General features: G+C 42.1%; 1 protein-coding gene and 1 pseudogene across 1 annotated transcript; both read left to right on the plus strand.

The window, feature by feature from the left end:
* The first annotated feature begins 3,913 nt into the window (after positions 1-3,913).
* On the plus strand, positions 3,914-8,087 carry LOC123450367 (annotated as a pseudogene).
* Positions 8,088-15,633: 7,546 nt separating this feature from the next.
* Positions 15,634-18,488, plus strand: LOC123448223 (GDSL esterase/lipase CPRD49). The gene is made up of 4 exons (XM_045125051.1): positions 15,634-15,986; positions 17,315-17,392; positions 17,541-17,908; positions 18,005-18,488. The coding sequence occupies exons 1-4, from the start codon at positions 15,882-15,884 to the stop codon at positions 18,216-18,218; spliced, it is 765 nt and encodes a 254-aa protein (XP_044980986.1). The 5' UTR covers positions 15,634-15,881; the 3' UTR covers positions 18,219-18,488.
* The last annotated feature ends 462 nt before the right edge of the window (positions 18,489-18,950 follow it).

Here is an 18,950-nt window from a genome sequence, read left to right on the forward strand (position 1 = left end):
TAATAAGCAAGGGACAGACGCGAAGAAAAAGTGAAGACTTTCTCTCCACAACTATTATGATGATGACTTTGATCTACAATATGACTGCAGTTAACTATAATATTAACTAAAATTCTGAAAGTATTTATTTGTTAAAAAGAATGAACTAAAAAGAATCAACTAAAATACTAATTAAAAAGAATGAACTGAAAATAATCAACTAAAAGTTTTACTAAAAAGAATGAACTAAAAAGAATCAAAATAATATTAACTAAAATTATCAAAGTATTTATTTGTTAAAAAGAATGAACTAAAAAATCAACTAAAATATTAAATAAAATCACCCACATAGCATGTGCTAAAATTGAGATGGTCTAGTTTGTACACGAAGTGCATCCAGTTTTTGCCATAACCCTCTCTACTTTTTAGCACATGCTATGTGGGTGAAATGATGATACCATGCCAACGTTCAACCTTTTCAGAGTTCATTTGTAGTGCTTTTCAATTTCAGGGTCATTTAGCTCAAAAAAATGAGTAAGTGCATGAAAAATACCAAATGAAGTCAAAAAGAGTTGAAAATTAATGATGTGGCTTTGAATGGTGAATATTGAACGCACAAAAAGTCTGGAGTTGAAGCAAGTTAAAAATAAAACCCCTTTGTATCAGATGAGTTTCGTGCGAAACCCTGATACTTCGAAAGAGATTGTTCATTTTGTACACGAAGTGCATCCAGTTTTTGTCGTATCCCTCTCAACTTTTTAACACATGCTATGTGGGTGAAATGATGATACCACGCCAACTTTCAACCTTTTCAGAGTTCATTTGGAGTGCTTTTCAATTTCAGGGTCATTTAGCTCAAAGAATAAACTAATATAAAAAAGAATGAACTAAAAAGAATCAAAATAATATTAACTAACTTTATCAAAGTATTGATTTGTTAAAAAGAATGAACTAAAAAGAAACAAAACATATTAACTAAATTTATCAAAGTATTTAGTTGTTAAAACGAATGAACTAAAAAGTATTAATGTAAACAAACATGTCGCCTACTGGGCCACCACGACCTGCATACGACTAGAAACCCTACAAGCTAGTTGGGCCAGGATGCAGGCCCGCAGCAGGCCTAGTAGGCCCATAGGCAGAGAGAGTGCGCTTAGGCCCATAGGCCTGCATTAGAGAGGAGCTTGAGAGGGTTGGTGCAACCGCGCTTATAAACCACTCTCGACGCCTCTCAGCTAGCGAGGTGGGACTAAACATCCACTCGCCCGATGCCGTGCCAGCCGCACGACTTTAGTCCCGATTGGTGGCTTCAATTGGGACTAAAGGCCCTCCTTTAGTCCCGGTTGAAGCCACCAACCGGGACTAAAGGCTTGCGGTTCCCGCCCTTTGCGCTGCTCAAAATGGCCTTTAGTCCCGGTTGGTGGCTGAAACTCGGACTAAAGGTCATTTTCAGCAGCCCAAAGGGTGGGAAGCAGAGGCCTTTAGTCCCGGTTGGTGGCCTCAACTGGAACTAAAGGGGGGACTTTATAAGAGGGACTTTGCAAAGTTTCCAAATCCCCCATTGCCAATTTCTCCTCCTCCTCTCCCGTGACGGCGCCGACGACCACCTCGACGCCGCCAGGCTGCCCGACCGCACCATCACTCCTCGCCGACGCCATGTCGTCCTCGAGCCCGTTGACCCTCACCGACACCGGACCTCCTCGCGCGCCCTCCTCCCTGTCGTCGTGTGTCCCCGAGCCCGCTCCTCGTCGTCGTTGGCCTCCACAACTCCATCCCCGCGCCCCAGTGAGACTCCCCTTTCCCAAGCCCCCCTGCTGCCACTACTCCGGCCATGCTCGGCCTCGCTGTTGCTGCTTCGGCCTTGGTCCCCTGCTGCGACCACTCTGTTTTTTGTTGCACAATGAGATGAGATGAGATGAATAGATAGACGAATTTTTGTTGCATAATGAGATGAGATGAGATAAGATGTATGAAATTTGCTCTATTTTTTAGACGTGCTCTTTTTTTTTAGATAGAGAAACAAATATTAAATTGTGCATATGCATGATGAGTTTTGAAATGAATATGTGAAGCCCATTTTGAGAGATGCGATGTTTTGTGGAAATGTGCTTTGTTTTTGAAATGAAAATATGAAGGTAGTATTTTTGTTAAATGAAAATGTGAAGCAAGTCTTTTTTTGAAATGAAAATGTGAAGCTACATTTGAAAAATCCTTGGGCTTATTATTAGGGACCATGAGGCGTAAGACCTACAAGGTCTGTCAAAATTCATGTCTGGACAGTCTTGAAACAGCAGTGCAGTTCGGGGTATTTTTGACAAAGGGATTTCAAAAATCAATGGTAACGGTCTTTAACTTGAATTTGTATTGAATTTTGATCATTTGTTTAACTATTTTACTGACTTTATTGTTGATTATTAACTGCTGCATAGTGTGTTCTATGCAACATAAGGGAGGACTTCAACAATTCATATGGTAACATGTTGTACTTTGTGGATGATGAGGAGCGCCAATTCGAATTGGATCTGCGCAAAGGAAAGAATAAAACCATCATATATGGTGATGGATGGTAGCAGTACATTGAAGTGAACAATTTTAAAGGAGGAGAACTCATAGCTTTTTCCTTAATAGGAGAGGTGAATAGGTTAAGGACATTATATGTCCAAAGAAATGATGATGATGATGACCAAGATGACATCGTCAACCAAGATGACCAAGATGACATCGACAGCTAAGATGAAGATGAGGACATCCAAGAAGAAAATGAGGACAACCAAGATGAAGAGGAGGACATCGACGATGAAGATGATGGTCCTATCCTTTCTGCAATTTTTTCTCAAAGGATGAAGAAGCTTACTCACGATGATAAAGCTAGTGTGAAAGAAATGTTACCATCCTCTTTGGCGTTCTCGGGGAAGCCCTTTGTGCATCGTCTAACAAAAACAAACATGGTGGAAAAAGTTATGGTGAGATGTTTTATATTCTTTCATCTCTTTTTGGTCATAACCAAGTATGGTGAGATGCCTAACATTTTGTGCTCTCTATTTTCTCATGGGGTCTTCAGAAGTTACCTTTGAAGATGTTTTCCGGAGTGGACATCCCCGTCGTCGGCACTGCAGGAGTAATTCATGGACCAAGAGGGCTTGTCATGAACGTCCGATACAAGACACACGACGACGGGGCGCATATCATTCCACAAGGCCGGCTGGCAGGAGTTCATCAAGGGAAAGAGAGAACTAAGGGTGGACACCTTTGTGGTAATCACTATAAGGAAGAGCGACCGCAGGGTCGATCGGATCATGGTTGTTGTTGACCATGTTTAGAATTATCAGCTGGAGAACTGTTAGTTAATTAATCTCTACTAATAAAAGCACGAGAGGGCAGATCCAACTCACCATCTCAGCCGTTTACTCACTTAATCAAGGGTCCAAAAACGTTGTTAACGAAACTAGCCAGATTTCGTTAGCGCTAATTGCACACACACGTCTAAAAACACCGTTAACCCTCGATCCCTCGCTCCCACACTCGCACCAGCTCCCCCCGCTTGGTCCGCTCGCCGCGCCGCGTCGCGCCTCCCCCGCTCGCCGTGCCGCGCCGCTGGCCTGCTCGTGCCGCTCGCCCCCGCTCGCCCCGCTCGCCAGGCCGCGCCTCTCCCGCTTGTCGCGCCGCGCCTCCTCCCCTGCTCGTCGCGCCACGCCGCTCGCCCCCGCTCCCCCTGCTCGCCGCGCCACGCCTCCCACGCTCGGCGGGTCGTGCCTCCTCCCCCGCTCGACACGCCGCCTCCCCCGCTCGCTCCCCCGCTCACCGCGCCTCTGCGTGCGCGTAGGGTCGGGGCCTCGGGCTGTTTCGGGAGAGGAGGGGTGCATGAGGATTCGCGAGCTGGGGGACGGCGACGGGAGGCCGGTGCAGGGGGAGGAACTGGAGGAGGCAACAGTCGATGAAGCAAGCACTAGCAAAGATGTTTTTATCATGCGCTGAGGTTTGTAACAGTCTGATCTTACAAATAATACACATGACATCAAAGAGAAGTCAATTAAGGGTATCTTTTGTAGCTATAAGCAACAAGCATTTCCTTCGGAGTAACTGTTACCCCTCTTTTGTATTATGGTTGAATCAAAAGAAGCATACCTTTTACTTTTGGTAGATTTAAACTTTTTTCATGTAATAAATATTGTGGCTCTTTATCCCTGCGTTATACACCAGTGTTATTGCAGGCTGGTAGATGTCGCGACACATTCAACAACTTTAGTACACCAGTGTTATTGGAGTATAAGATAAGGAAAACAGAATCAGGAATTAGGCTTTGTTTTTGCGACCATGTTTTTTCCTATAGTAAGTTATTGAGTTTCAGGCAACACTACGCGATCATAGGCACAAATGTCAATTTTTGTGAGATGTTCTCTTTATTCTATCTTGCCGCTTATTACTAGCTTACCATTCTTTTGTTTAAACTCTATAATTTACAATTCTGAGATCAATGTGTAGGGTGACCAAGTGGCACTGATGTCTGCCTTTGCAGAGATGGGGCTTAAGCTGCGAGTTGACATGCCTCAGCAGTCTTTGGACATTGCCTCAATATTTTTCCACCATTCCACTACAGCAACTGAAGCAAAAGTATGTTGAAGGCCAGTTATAGATTATTTTTGTTCCTAATATTGCAGGAAGTTGTAGTAACTGGTTGGTTGTGGTTTGTTCCTACTTATTAGGAGAACATTAAAGCATTGAATGAGCAAAGAGAACGAAACACCAAAGCTCTTCAAGAGAACATGAAATTGAACAAGAAGGAGGTTAAACATTTCAATCCTGTGAGTAGCCCTGCGCAGCTAATTACTTTCCTGTAAGCTGTGTTGGGTTTGTCAACCAAGAGTCCGGTGTTAAATGGAGGTTTTCTCGCTGTCAGGTTGACGCTTTCCCTGGGGATGCGATAATTTTCATGAGGGTCTTGAATCTTCTTAGAGGTATGTCTTGGTCTCTTGAACTTGTACATTCCTCTGATATTTCCAGCATCACAGTGGCAGTTTTTCATTTATACCTGCAGGGCTTTCGGCTTCACTAAATGTTAGGATAGTTTATCTAGACATCATGAGGCCATTTGCTGAATCAAATTTGCTAGGGTGAGATGCGCGCCATGCTTATGTTTGCATAAGCTTTGTAGGGATCATCTTTTTCGAATTTGCTAATTTATGATTTCATTGATATCAGGAGTATGACACGCAGTCCCTCAACTAACAGCGAGTGGATCTATGACTCACCTGTTAACTCTGAAGTGGAGTCTAAACTGAGGAATCTTCTAATTGAGATGGGAAGCGACAAATTTTTGATTTTACAAGTGGGTCAATAATCTCTTGCCATTCATTTACATGCCATGATGTTGCTGTAGCAATATCTGCATGCCAAAACTTTGCATCACGAGTTTAGCTACGATATATGCATATGATGGTTACCTTGTTGCAATGCAACCATATTGATATGATATTCTTCTCACATGTATGCGCATACAAAGATGGAAAGGTCATAATAGATACTGCTGCTGGCACATTGGGGAAATACGATCCGCGCCCCGTTTAACCTGATTCTCTGTTTCCGGTTTTCTCGGTGACAAAGGGCATCACTGCTGGAATGGTACATTGGCTCGTTGATCAAGGGTGAGTGGTTAAGTTCAGTACCAAGTGTTTTAACATTCCACTATGAATCTGTCTGCGGGACATCTGGTTGCGTTATGCCGTAGAATTAATCATGCTATGTATGTGCAAATCTTTGCTCATCCTCATCTTCATCTTGCTTTGCTTGTACATGGAAAAGGCCTAGAAATATGACATGGTACCATCCCCTGCAGTTTTATGTTGCTATTTTAGTTTCCTGCAGCTGTAGTCTCACTTTACCCTTTCCATTTTTCTCTCTTTTCGCCTCTTCCCTCTGAGATTTTCAAACCCCTCCTTCCTCCCGATCTCCCCTCACCCAAAATCGTAGCCGCCCCAGACCGCGTCGGCAATGGAGGTGCCATCGCAGATGCTCGACACCCTGACGGGGTGGTAGATGATCTTTTCCATGTTACCTTATGCTTTTATACACTTTATCTTGTCCATATATTGACTGTATGCTCTAATCTTTCAGGAAGTTGAAGTATGAAAAAAACAGTTGCCGATATATGGCCAAAATTTGGGACTAACAAAAAGGAGCTAATCAAGGTACAAAAACTTATATCACTTATGCTCTATAATGAGACAGTGTTTCAGGATACTAACAGACTCATTTGTCACTTTGTAATATAGGTGCACCATCTTCTCAATCATACATCTGGTTTGCATAATACTATGGGAGATGTGATCAAAACCGATCCTCTGTTGGTATGTGACTGGGAAGAGATGCTAGACCAGATTGCCAAATCTACACATGAAACTGAGCCTGGTTCATCACAAATTTATCACTACCTATCCTTTGGTTGGCTGTGCGGCGGTCCCATAGAGGTATAATTAATAAGAAAGTACACTCATACTGCTTGTTTATAACTTTATTTCACGAGTCCTAACAATGGCATTTGACAATAACAGCATGCATCAGGGAGGAAGTTTCAAGAGATCCTAGAAGAGGCTATTATTCATCCTCTTCACATCGAAGGAGAGCTATATGTCAGAATTCCTCCAGGTATGTTAACAGATATAAAAAGAAAGTATGTACTTCCCCCGTTTCTAAATATAAGTCTTTCTAGAGGTTCCACTAGGGGACTATATACGGATGTATATAGACATACTTTAGAGTGTATTTTCTTTGTCATAATACGCAGGATGTTGTAGAGGAGCGTCAGGTAAAAGAGCACCCTGGCCCCGGCGCCGACGAGCGCGCGCTTGGCCCTCAGCCGCACGACCTCTCCGCCCCCGCCACCGGCCTAGGCTTCCTCCTGTTCCTCCCCCTCCACCGGCCTCCCGTCGTCGTCCCCCAGCTCGCGAATCCTCATGCGCCCCCCTCCTCTCCCGAAACAGCCCGAGGCCCCGACCCTACACGCACACCGAGACGCCTCCCGAAAACAGGTACCACAGCGACAAACGTAGCCGTCAACATTAACCGTGTGTTGTAGTCATTCTTATATCCCGCGTGTAGGATCTTTCTGTAATGTATGAGACTTAGTATTCTGGTAGTGCTTTGTTGATGATTTGTGCCTACTTAGAGAATGCTCATAAAACTGATAATGTCATGCCTGAATTCCAATCTGGGTTAGTTGCATGTTCCAAAATCGCATATTCCAAAATCAATTGTGAATCTGACATGACAAACTACAATAACACCCACAAAAAAAAGAAAAAACACAACCTACAGCAACATGGTGAATTTGCAGTAACCCATACTCCTGAGACAATACAAACCGACATAATAATAAATTTCAACTGAAGGATGCTACAGCCAATCATAGTTGTTATTAATATAAGCAACTGAAAACAGGACGCCAACTAGCCGCGGTAGCCGGCAAAATGCAATATAAAAGAGGCAGTCATCTTGGTCTAGACACAAATGTATATTAGACAGAAAAGGACAAACTTGATTTTTGTTAATCCTGCTGATGAATGGCCTACTATTTCAACCTCTCAAATATTACTGAATTTATAACCTATCAGATCAGGGTAGTTGCAACCTATGAAATCTTGCGTTAATGTTTGAACCTATGGGATTGTGATAGCGATTTTTGCATCATTGATACGATGGCTCTACGTAAAAAATTCAGCAAGTTACATCTGCTTCATTGGGTTGATGCTTCATGCTCAGCAAGTTTCCTTTCCCTTTAGTCGTCTTGCCTTGCTCGATTTGACCATGTGCAAGCACACGTGTAGACCACATCTTGTAGACGACTGATATGGATTATGCCCCACCCCTCCATGACTTCACTTGAGTTAATTCCCTGTGATGCGAATGACACAAAACTATCCTTGGTATCCACAAAAATTACCCTCGGAGATGGCCATCTTAATATTTATTTATTTTAATTTTTCGGATGCTTATGGTACAATTGTGGTGAGGATATGTTGGTTATAAGTTAACTGCAAATAGGTTTTTTCTGTCAAAAAATGGTACAAATTTCTGATTACATTGTGGTGATATTTCTTCTTGTAGGGAGATAAGGAGGAGAAAAAGCATAGGTCCTCTTCACACGATAGGTATAGACTTGGCTAAGCGGTTAGTGCTACTGCGGTTCATCTACATTGATCTTCCACATTGATTCTTGATTTACCCTTATTATTACCATTTGCTAACTTAACCATCTCTATCTCTCATGTTAATTCGGATTCTGAAGACCTTTTATGTGTCATGTCGAGAATGGTGTTTGATAAGAAGTCCAAGCAGGCTGCATATGAGGTGAATCAAGGTAACCTATATGATGTAGTGAAGGATAAACTACCCTCCCCCGTGTTGTTTCTGGATATGTTATTTTTCAGTGAATTGCTACTCAAGCGTTGATTTAAGACTATTCTTGGTCATGTAAGAAAGCTGAGATTTATTTTGGCCATGTGATTTTCGTAAGCATATCCTGTGAATATTTTCATTGAAAGTTTACCTCCTATCAAGCTGTTTTATTTCTTCTACACAAGAAGTTGGTACGATATGCAGCCTTCAAAGCATACGTTTGTGAATTTTATGCCAACTGAGCCTCTTTCATTTTAATGCTTGAGTCCTAATATTTCATTTGTCCGAGCTTTTGAGCTCTTGAACAATTGCATGCACAAAAATGATCCATAATAATTCCCTTCTAAGTCCAGAGATAGCTGTACACATCATTTATTCAATCCTAAATTACTCCATGCTCTGAATTACACCCGTGGTGCATTTTATGCCCCCCATGGGATTGATCACCTTGTGATTGCCACAAGAGACTACCTCTTCGCACCATCCCTCGAAGATATTTGTCAAGCCATCGATTTTATCCACCGTAAGTTCATGTCATTTCTTAGACGCAAATGATAAATCATTAGAACTAGATATCAGTTCTCCTCGTGTTATGGGGTGTTTTTCTCCCGCAATAAGAATAGCTTGAAAAACGCTCTTATATTGTGGGACGGAGGGATTAAATGATAGCTTGCGGTCAACTTTATAAAGAACCAAGTATTGTGTGCATTGTCTGTTAGGTTGTCAGTGTCTGATGGAGTAGGTATAACAATATATAGGTTGCAAAACTATCTTTTAGTGCAAACTTCCTTCCCAACAACAGGATGAAGAATTTGTTTGTTGTCGCTATGGGGAGGGTACTTAACTGCAAATAGGTTTTTTCTGTCAAAAAATGGCACAAATTTCTGATTACATTGTGGTGATATTTTTTCTTGTAGGGAGATAAGGAGGATAAAAAGCAGAGGTCCTCTTCACAGGATAGGTATAGACTTGGCTAAGCGATTAGTGCTACTGCGGTTCATCTACATTGATCTTCCACATTGATTCTTGATTTATCCTTATTATTACCATTTGCTAACTTAACCATCTCTATCTCTCATGTTAATTCGGATTCTGAAGACCTTTTATGTGTCATGTCGAGAATGGTGTTTGATAAGAAGTCCAAGTAGGCTGCATATGAGGTGAATCAAGGTAACCTATATGATGTAGTGAAGGATAAACTACCCTCCCCCGTGTTGTTTCTGGATATGTTATTTTTCAGTGAATTACTACTCAAGCGTTTAATTAAGACTATTCTTGGTCATGTAAGAAAGCTGAGATTTATTTTGGCCATGTGATTTCCGTAAGCATATCCTGTGAATATTTTCATTGAAAGTTTACCTCCTATCAAACTGTTTTATTTCTTCTACACAAGAAGTTGGTACGATATGCAGCATTCAAAGCATACGTTTGTGAATTTTATGCCAACTAAGCCTCTTTCATTTTAATGCTTGAGTCCTAATATTTCATTTATCCGAGCTTTTGAGCTCTTGAACAATTGCATGCACAAAAATGATCCATAATAATTCCCTTCTAAGTCCAAAGATAGTTGTACACATCATTTATTCAATCCTAAATTACTCCATGCTCTGAATTACACCCGTGGTGCATTTTATGCCTCCCATGGGATTGATCACCTTGTGATTTCCACAAGAGACTACCTCTTCGCACCATCCCTCGAAGATATTTGTCAAGCCATCGTTTTATCCACTGTAAGTTCATGTCATTTCTTAGACGCAAATGATAAATCATTAGAACTACATATCAGTTCTCCTCGTGTTATGGAGTGTTTTTCTCCCGCAATAAGAATAGCTTGAAAAATGCTCTTATATTGTGGGACGGAGGGATTAAATGATAGCTTGCGGTCAACTTTATAAAGAACCAAGTATTGTGTGCATTGTCTATTAGGTTGTCAGTGTCTGATGGAGTAGGTATAACAATATATAGGTTGCAAACTATCTTTTAGTGCAAACTTCCTTCCCAACAACAGGATGAAGAATTTGTTTGTTGTCGCTGTGGGGAGGGTAGTTAACTGCAAATAGGTTTTTTCTGTCAAAAAATGGCACAAATTTCTGATTACATTGTGGTGATATTTTTTCTTGTAGGGAGATAAGGAGGATAAAAAGCAGAGGTCCTCTTCACAGGATAGGTATAGACTTGGCTAAGCGATTAGTGCTAGTGTGGTTCATCTACATTGATCTTCCACATTTATTCTGGATTTACCCTTATTATTACCATTTTCTAACTTAACCATCTCTATATCTCATGTTAATTCTGATTCTGAAGACCTTTTATGTGTCATGTCGAGAATGGTGTTTGATAAGAAGTCCAAGCAGGCTGCATATGAGGTTAATCAAGGTAACCTATGCGATGTAGTGAAGGATAAACTACCCTCCCCGTGTTGTTTCTGGATATGTTATTTTTCAGTGAGTTACTACTCAAGCATTGATTTAAGACTATTCTTGGTCATGTCAGAAAGCTGAGATTTATTTTGGCCATGTGATTTCCGTAAGCATATCTTGTGAATATTTTCATTGGAAGTTTCCCTCCTATCAAACTGTTTTATTTCTTCTACACAGGAAGTTGGTACGATATGCAGCCTTCAAAGCATAGGTTTGCGAATTTTATGCCAACTGAGCCTCTTTCATTTTAATGCTTGAGTCCTAATATTTCATTTGCCCGAGCTTTTGAGCTCTTGAACAGTTGCATGCACAAAAATGATCCATAATAATTCCCTTCTAAGTCCAGCGATAGCTGTACACATCATTTATTCAATCCTAAATTACTCCATGCTCTAAATTACACCCGTGGTGCATTTTATGCCCCCTTACATGTATGTTGTCTTACTCATATATATTTTCGTAGTGTGTGTGTGTGTGTGTGTGTGTGTGTATATATATATGTATATATATATATATATGCTTTCCCATGTAATCATCCTTAATGAATGTCATGTTCAATCTATAACTAATTGTCATGGTATTTTCTGACTTTTTTACGTTGTCGCTTACTGGTCTTAAGACATGGAGAGGAGAGGCCAAATAGCAGCTACCATGTAGCTATGTCATGCAAACAAACTGAGACTGCAGAAAGTCACTCATTGTACAAAACCAGAAAAACAAATTGCAGCTCGAGCATGAAAAGAGACAATTGCGCAAATCAAACACATATTCAAGTAATAAGTTAGTGAAGGATCATATTTATCTTATAAATGCGCATCTCGAGTTTACTTCACCAGCGTCAAGCTGATGTTTGGCAATCATGGACCAAGTTTATCTTTCGTCAATTGCACAATTTACGTGCTAATAATCCTCATTTTCGTACAGTTGTGATCGGATCGGATTCGAGGTGTATTTATAGTGATCACATAAATGAAAAGCTACATGAAGATACATGAGACAAGAGGTTAACACTCTTCTATGTGTTACCCTCTATTATTAGATTGTATTGTTGACACTGATTTTGTGACCCAAATATGGTGAGTACAATTTTACCTTATATATGTTTGTTGATACAACAATGCTCTTTACCAAATTCCAATTTAGGCGAGCGTAGCTTAGCTTGGGGCCTTCCTTGTGCAGTTATTGTCATCTTCATGCCCCATAAGTTGCTTCTACCATGCATGGAAGACAAAGACGCCACCGAGAGCCCCATAAGTTGCTTCTGTCATGCATGGAAGACAAAGACGCCACCGACAGCAGCGACGCGCATAGTGAGGTCATTGCGTGGCAGGATTTTGCTTTGAGTTGCTTCGAGGCATCCAGTGTCGGTGTTTTCCGACTTCATTGCCCTATTTTTTAGTGACAATCTGAACATATGTAGTTGATTTACATTATTTGATCGCCCTGTAATATTTTCTGTCATGGTTACTACGAGCTTGAATATAGAATAAGCAGCATATCTATTTAATATATGCAATAAAAATTTGTGCATTAGTTTGTACCTGCATTTGCACAGGTGCATGTGATTATTCACGTCAGATTGTCCATGTGTTCTGTTTGCCACCAAAGTTAGATGCCTCTCCTCATTTTCAGATTATGATTTGAAGTCTTATTTGAATAGTCCTATTTGTATTTCATGGATTGTATATGTATATGATGTTAAAAGAAGATGTAACCTCATTTATTTTTATATTAATATCAATTGCCTCTTGGCAAACACCTAGCATTTGGTTTCTTGAATGCATTTATTGGTTTTTGAAAGGAATGTTAAGATTCTTATGTTCAATTATAATTTATCTCCGAAAGCTCATTCTAGAATATTTTTATATAGGTTCCCATTTATGCAAATTTATTATAAATTATACTAGGATAGGGATTTTAAATTTCGGATCCTTTGAGCATACTCACATTTATATTTGATGATGAACACGTGCGTTGCACGTACATTGTTACTAGTTAGTATGTTAAGATGAATGCCATACATTGATGTTATTTGTTTCTTAAGTTGAACAACTTTTAAGTGATATTGATGATTGTTATTATATATTGATCATGACGTTGTTGTGTAATGGTTCTTTCATTGCTATATGTAGTAGCTAGTGTCGAGTTGAATGAAAAGCATAAAATAAAATGGTAAATACAGAAATAAAAGGGGGAAACACAATATGAAACCCCCCAGAGCCTAGCAGTTGCTGAGGCGTGGCTGCATTTTAGTCCCGATCGTTGTTAGAAACCGGGACTAAAGGTCCTCCTACCAGGCGTCCCACAGCGGCCACGTGGAGCTCCTTTAGTCCCGATCGTTTTGTCCCGATCGTTGATTTACCCAAACCGGAACTAAAAGTATTGGTCATTAGTCCCGATCGTTTTGTCCCGGTTGCAGAACCTGGACTAAATGCCCTATTGAACCGGGACTGATGCCCTGTTTTCCACTAGTGCGAGCGCCACAGGACGTCAAAATAGCGCCAACATACCGAGGCGAAACCCGACGCATTGGAGGGCTCTTGGGGCGCCGACAGAAGTTTCTGCGATTCACGTCTTCCCACGTGTCCTTTTCTGATCCACTTCATCATTTTTTTCACAAACTTTTGATTAGGATGGGGGTGTGGCCGGGAACTCACATACATATTATCACCGCTTAAAATATTTAGGCCCCGAAGACACTAACTTTTTTGATTCCGTGGTGATCTTTGGGGCTTCAACAGCTGAAGATGATCTTGGCCCTGTTTGGATCCCACTGCTAGAGCTAGTTGGAGCTAGTTGGAGCTGGACTAACCCTCAAAGTATCCAAACAGCTGTGCTAGTTTGGGTTAGATGGAATCTAACCCACCAAAAAAACTATCCCTGAGAAGGGGTGCTAATTGGAGCTAGTTGGGGTATACCAGTAAAAAAAAATACCATCCTGCCGCATCTTATCCTTTCCCATCCTCCCGCATCCAGCCCCGTCGCCCCAGCCCCCGTCGCCCGCGCTCGCCCCAGCCCCCGTCGCCGGCGCTCGCCCCAGCCGCTCGCGCTCGCCGCTGCTCGCCGCGCTCCCAGCCGCCCGCGCTCGCCCCGGCCGCCGCTGCTCGCCGCACAGCCGCCCGCTGCTCGCCGCCTGCCGCCGCGCTCCCAGCCGCCCGCTGCTCGCCACCGCCTGCCGCCGCCCTCGCCACCGCCTGCCGCCGCGCTCCCAGCCGCCCGCGCTCGCCCCGGCCGCCGCTGCTCGCCGCGCAGCCGCCCGCTGCTCGCCACCGGCTGCCGACGCCCCCACCAGCCCCCACCAGTGGGACGCCTTATTTGTATGAACAAAATAAAATTTATCATATTTTGGATATTTGATTTGCAAAGATGATTTTAATATCATTTGTGAGTGGAAGGAGGCCACACAAGAGCCGGCCACAACAAATCCTGGTTAAAAGAGTCAAATGATTAAAAAAAAATATTTGTTGTCAAAGTAACTTTTGTATCCAAACACCACCAAAGGCTAGAGCTAGTTCAGAGTTAGTCTAAAGTTAGAAACTAACTCTAATCTCTAGCCAGGCTAGTGTATCCAAACAGGGCCCTTAAGTCGCAGGTGCTTCAGGGAGAGTAGTCTGCCCTGCATCCCTCAGGGTGATGTCACTCTTGTCGTGATCCATGTTATTATCCTGGTTCCGTTTCCGTCACCTCTTTTGATCTTATACAAATACAAATGTATATACATTCTCTAACATACTATAAATGATTTGTTGTTAGTTATACAGATGATCAATGTTTGACCTAAAATAGTAGAGGGTGCAATAAAACCCGGACCGAGAAAGTAGGTATTTGTACAACTGCCTTTTTTCTATGGGTTTGGTGCCATTTCGAGTAATATACGAAATTGCGATGGAGTAGCAAACACTCAAATCTGTCTAGTCGCCAGGTGCAGATGCATCCCTCTGTTAGGCGCCATAAATGATGGAATCAATCAATTTTGAAAGTGGGAGCATGCAGAGGATGGTGGGAGGGCGCAGGCAAGTAAATGATCTTGCAGCTGCAACTGCTGGTGTGTTCGGCAATTGAATGGCGATGAAGCGACGGGCCGGTATGACCTGACAATAAGTAGTACTCCCTTCATTCCTAAATATAAGACCTTTTAAAAATTGCATTATAAACCACATACGGATATACATAGACAGTGACGAAGCCAGAAGGAAAATGGAGGGTGTGCACATCTCAGAAAAAAAAACTCAAACAGATTTTTTAGGCTAAATAAGTATATATTAATATAAAATTCTTTAAATTCTGGGTGGGCCTATGGCCCATCGTGACTACACACTGGCTCCGTCACTGTACATAGACATATTTTATAATGTAAATTCACTTATTTTGCTTCGTATATAGTTTTTTAGTAAAAACTCTAAAAGATCTTATATTTAGGAACGAAGGGAGTACTAGATGCCATGGCCACAGCCACAGCCACAGCCACAGCCAGGAGCAAAGTGGTTGGAGAGATGGAGGCGACGAATTGAATGGGCTGCCCACGTACATAGTAGTACAATACAGTAGCTACGTCCTACGTGCAGTTACGTATTTTCTTTCTTTCTCTGCGGCAAGGCAACTGATCGAAAGCACGCATGGCATGGTGTTGGTGGCCATCACGTTAGAGAGGAGTACTAGTACTAGCAGGAGTTATGCACGCACTGCAGTGGTCAGAGTCTTTATGGGATGGGATTATTAGGGAGGGAGGACACCAGTCAGAGTTTTTGTTCAGGCATGGTGTGATGGTGGACCGTGAGTTGGTACTACCACCTACAAATCTCAGCACGCTGCTCCTCCTTTCCTTTCTTCCTTTAATAGCAGGACCGTACTATTATACTCCACCGGCAATACTAGAACGGTGGTACTAGTGCTCCACTACCACCACCACGACTCCACGAGTGAGGGCGGCGGCCAAAACGTCTACAGTAGGAGATACTCCTCCTAGTAGATAGGGTGAGAGAGACTGTAGGAGCGACAGGGCGGGAGGCCTTCCTTGACGATTGTTTCTTTCGGGCCGTCCAGTGCCGGCAGGGCAGATCCAATCAACAACTGCGCGCCGGCCGCCGCAAGATGATGGGTCGCCCGGTGTTCGTGCTCTTCGGCTCCTCCATCGTACAGTACAGCTTCAGCAACGGCGGATGGGGAGCCACCCTCGCCGACGTCTACGCCCGCAAGGTACCACCGCCCCTTAATTTCTCTTTACCCTCCTGTTGCCGCGTGATTCCGGGTGTGATTGCGGCTCACCTCACATCACACTCACTCATTCACTACCCATCGACCTAACCTAGATGCATGGTAATCAGATCATTCGTCATATGCATCTGCAACTCCGTTCAAATTAACACTCTCTATTTTTGTATCATCCATGATCCAACTTTATTAATCACGCACTACCAGTAAAAAAAATTAGAATTCCCTTAACTCTGACACACACACACCATTTGTTCTTGTTGATATTTTTTTCTTCTTGTCTCTATTAATGTGAGATTTACTGGATTTCTTGATTATCACTGTTATTCATATATAGGTACAACGATTATATTTCATAATCTTGTAGTACTCTCTCGGTTCACTTTTGTAAGACGTTTTAGACATTTGAGACAACACCCAAAACAGTGCAATTTCAGCTGTCCAAAACGTCTTACAAAAGCGAACAGAGGGAGTACTAACAATGTAACTTGTGACACGCTAGACAGAATTTTGGATACACCAAGCAAGTATACTACAGCACTATTTTGTGCACCTGCCTATGTGATATGTTTACTCTGTCTCTTTTCAATAGAATATTTCCATCGTTCCTTTTTACACAACACACTGAGCCGGATAGTTTTAAGGTAGGGTATGCCATCTTTTGAGAAGTGCGCACCACTGGAAAACAACGTCCTTGCTATATTTTTGTTGTCGTCTGACTTGTTGTAGGCCTACAATTTTAACTTTTTATTTTTCTTGTTCAGGAAACCCGTTCATCAGAACATTTAGAATGTATATGAAAATGACGCAAAAGAAAAATGGGAAATGTATAGCGCGAATGACAGTGAAAATTTTCTGGGCGCAACATGCAGCTAGCCGTCAAATCCGACAATTGGCTGGGTGCAGCCACGCAACGGACGACCCCGAATGTGTCGTGCGTCCACACCAAGGCTCGAACACACACCAAGGCTCGAACGCCCACGCTGAATCGATGTCCAAGAAAAATAGAGACTGTTCCAATGTTCTGCAAAATACTTTGGGCTATTTTAACAGATTGTGTCTAGTATTGTCAATATTTACAACGCTTAGATTTGAGAAAAATGCAGGAAATATATGATAATTAACTACTTCTGTTTTTTTTAACGGAAAAATCAAATACTCGTGTCAATAAGGCATTTTTAAGGAACACTTATGAAAACAGAGCAGAAGCAGGATCATAGACCAAATCAAAGTATATCAGCTCTTTAATTTGGACACTATCATACTAACAACAATCTGGTTGACTAATGTGTGTGTGTATTCAACTCGTACAGGCTGATATTGTTCTCAGAGGATATATTGCATGGAACTCAAGGCGAGCACTTCAAGTCATTACCAAAATTTTCCCCAAGGTCAGATGCTCTCTTCAGACTAGCTAGTTAATCCTACATTGTTTTGTTTATATCACCTCTGCTGGCTAGATAATTCTAATTTGAGCAGTACCTTTTTTTCTGATATAACTTAACTGTTGATTGGCTGCAACTCTTGTTTCTTAATTAGGATTCAGCAGTGCAGCCCAGCTTGGTGGTAGTTTACTTTGGTGGCAATGATTCGATTGCTCCACACCCTTCCGGGCTTGGACCTCATGTGCCGCTTGAGGAGTACATGAACAATATGAGGAAGATAGGAGAGCACCTCAAGAGCCTGTCAGATAAGACTCGTGTGATCTTTCTGAGCTGCCCGCCGCTCAATGAAGAGGTGCTCAAGAAATCAACCAGCACTGCACTGAGTGAGATTGTGCGGACCAACGAAACCTGTCGTCTCTACTCTGAAGCATGTATATCTGTATCGAAAGAGATGGACATCAAGGTTGTCGATCTTTGGAACGCGATGCAGAAACGAGAGGACTGGGCCACAGCATGCTTTACGTGAGTTTGGAATCCATCTTTCTAGCTTGTTCATTTTCTCTTATTTACAATTATCTGAAGAGAACAATCAAGTAAACAATGACTCTGATTTTGTAGGGATGGGCTGCATTTGTCGGAAGAGGGGAGCAATATAGTTGTGGAAGAGATCCTGAGGATCCTCAAGGAGGCGGAGTGGGATCCATGCCTACACTGGCAGGCCATGCCGACCGAGTTCGGGGAGGACTCACCGTATGACCTTGTCGCCTCCAGCGGCAAATCCACCATCAACCCATCCGAGTGGACTTTCCACAGGAAAATATCATGGGAATAAATGGATGGCCAGGATATGTGTGAGTGAGATCGAGGAGCTGCATGTGATATTTTGCGCCGGCGCTCTTCGGTCACTTTGTATTATTCATCTGATGGAAGGACATGATAAGATGTTTCTGAACTGCAAGGGTCCATTGGATCGTAGAATTAATAATGAACATGTTTGAGTTGAACAACGTTGAGCTGAGTTAGGAGTGTGGATGTATACCGGCCTCAAAGATGTAGTTTGTTCTACATTTCCTAGTATGAATTGAGCTACATGTTTGGATCACCGCTGAGATTTCGTGGCAATGGATTTGATTGAACTCACCAGTTCAATCACGCAGTGGATTTGTATGAATCGAACTAGAACTCATCTAACTGAGTTCTAGTTATGTCTCATTCACCTTTTATAGTCATTGTACTCCCTCCTTTCCGGTTTATAAGGCTTAAATCTAAAATCTCATCAATCAAGATGAATTATAAGTGGATGATACTAGTTTTAACTAATGAAATATTATATTCAATTTTTGAGAAAATAAATGTAGCATCATTTTTCTCATTGGACTTGCATGGTGAATGTAGAAAAAGATGCATGGCCACTAATTTTCTTTCTCTAATCTCTGTGAATTAAGTATGGCATGGGACTTAAAACACTTTAACTCAACTAGACTCAAAATGAGCCTAATATAATAAAAATCTATTTTTTTAGATGAGGCCTATAAACCGGAAAGGAGGGAGTGTGATATTATAA

This window comes from Hordeum vulgare, chromosome 4H, assembly GCF_904849725.1.
Source record: "Hordeum vulgare subsp. vulgare chromosome 4H, MorexV3_pseudomolecules_assembly, whole genome shotgun sequence".
Classification (NCBI taxonomy): domain Eukaryota; kingdom Viridiplantae; phylum Streptophyta; class Magnoliopsida; order Poales; family Poaceae; genus Hordeum; species Hordeum vulgare.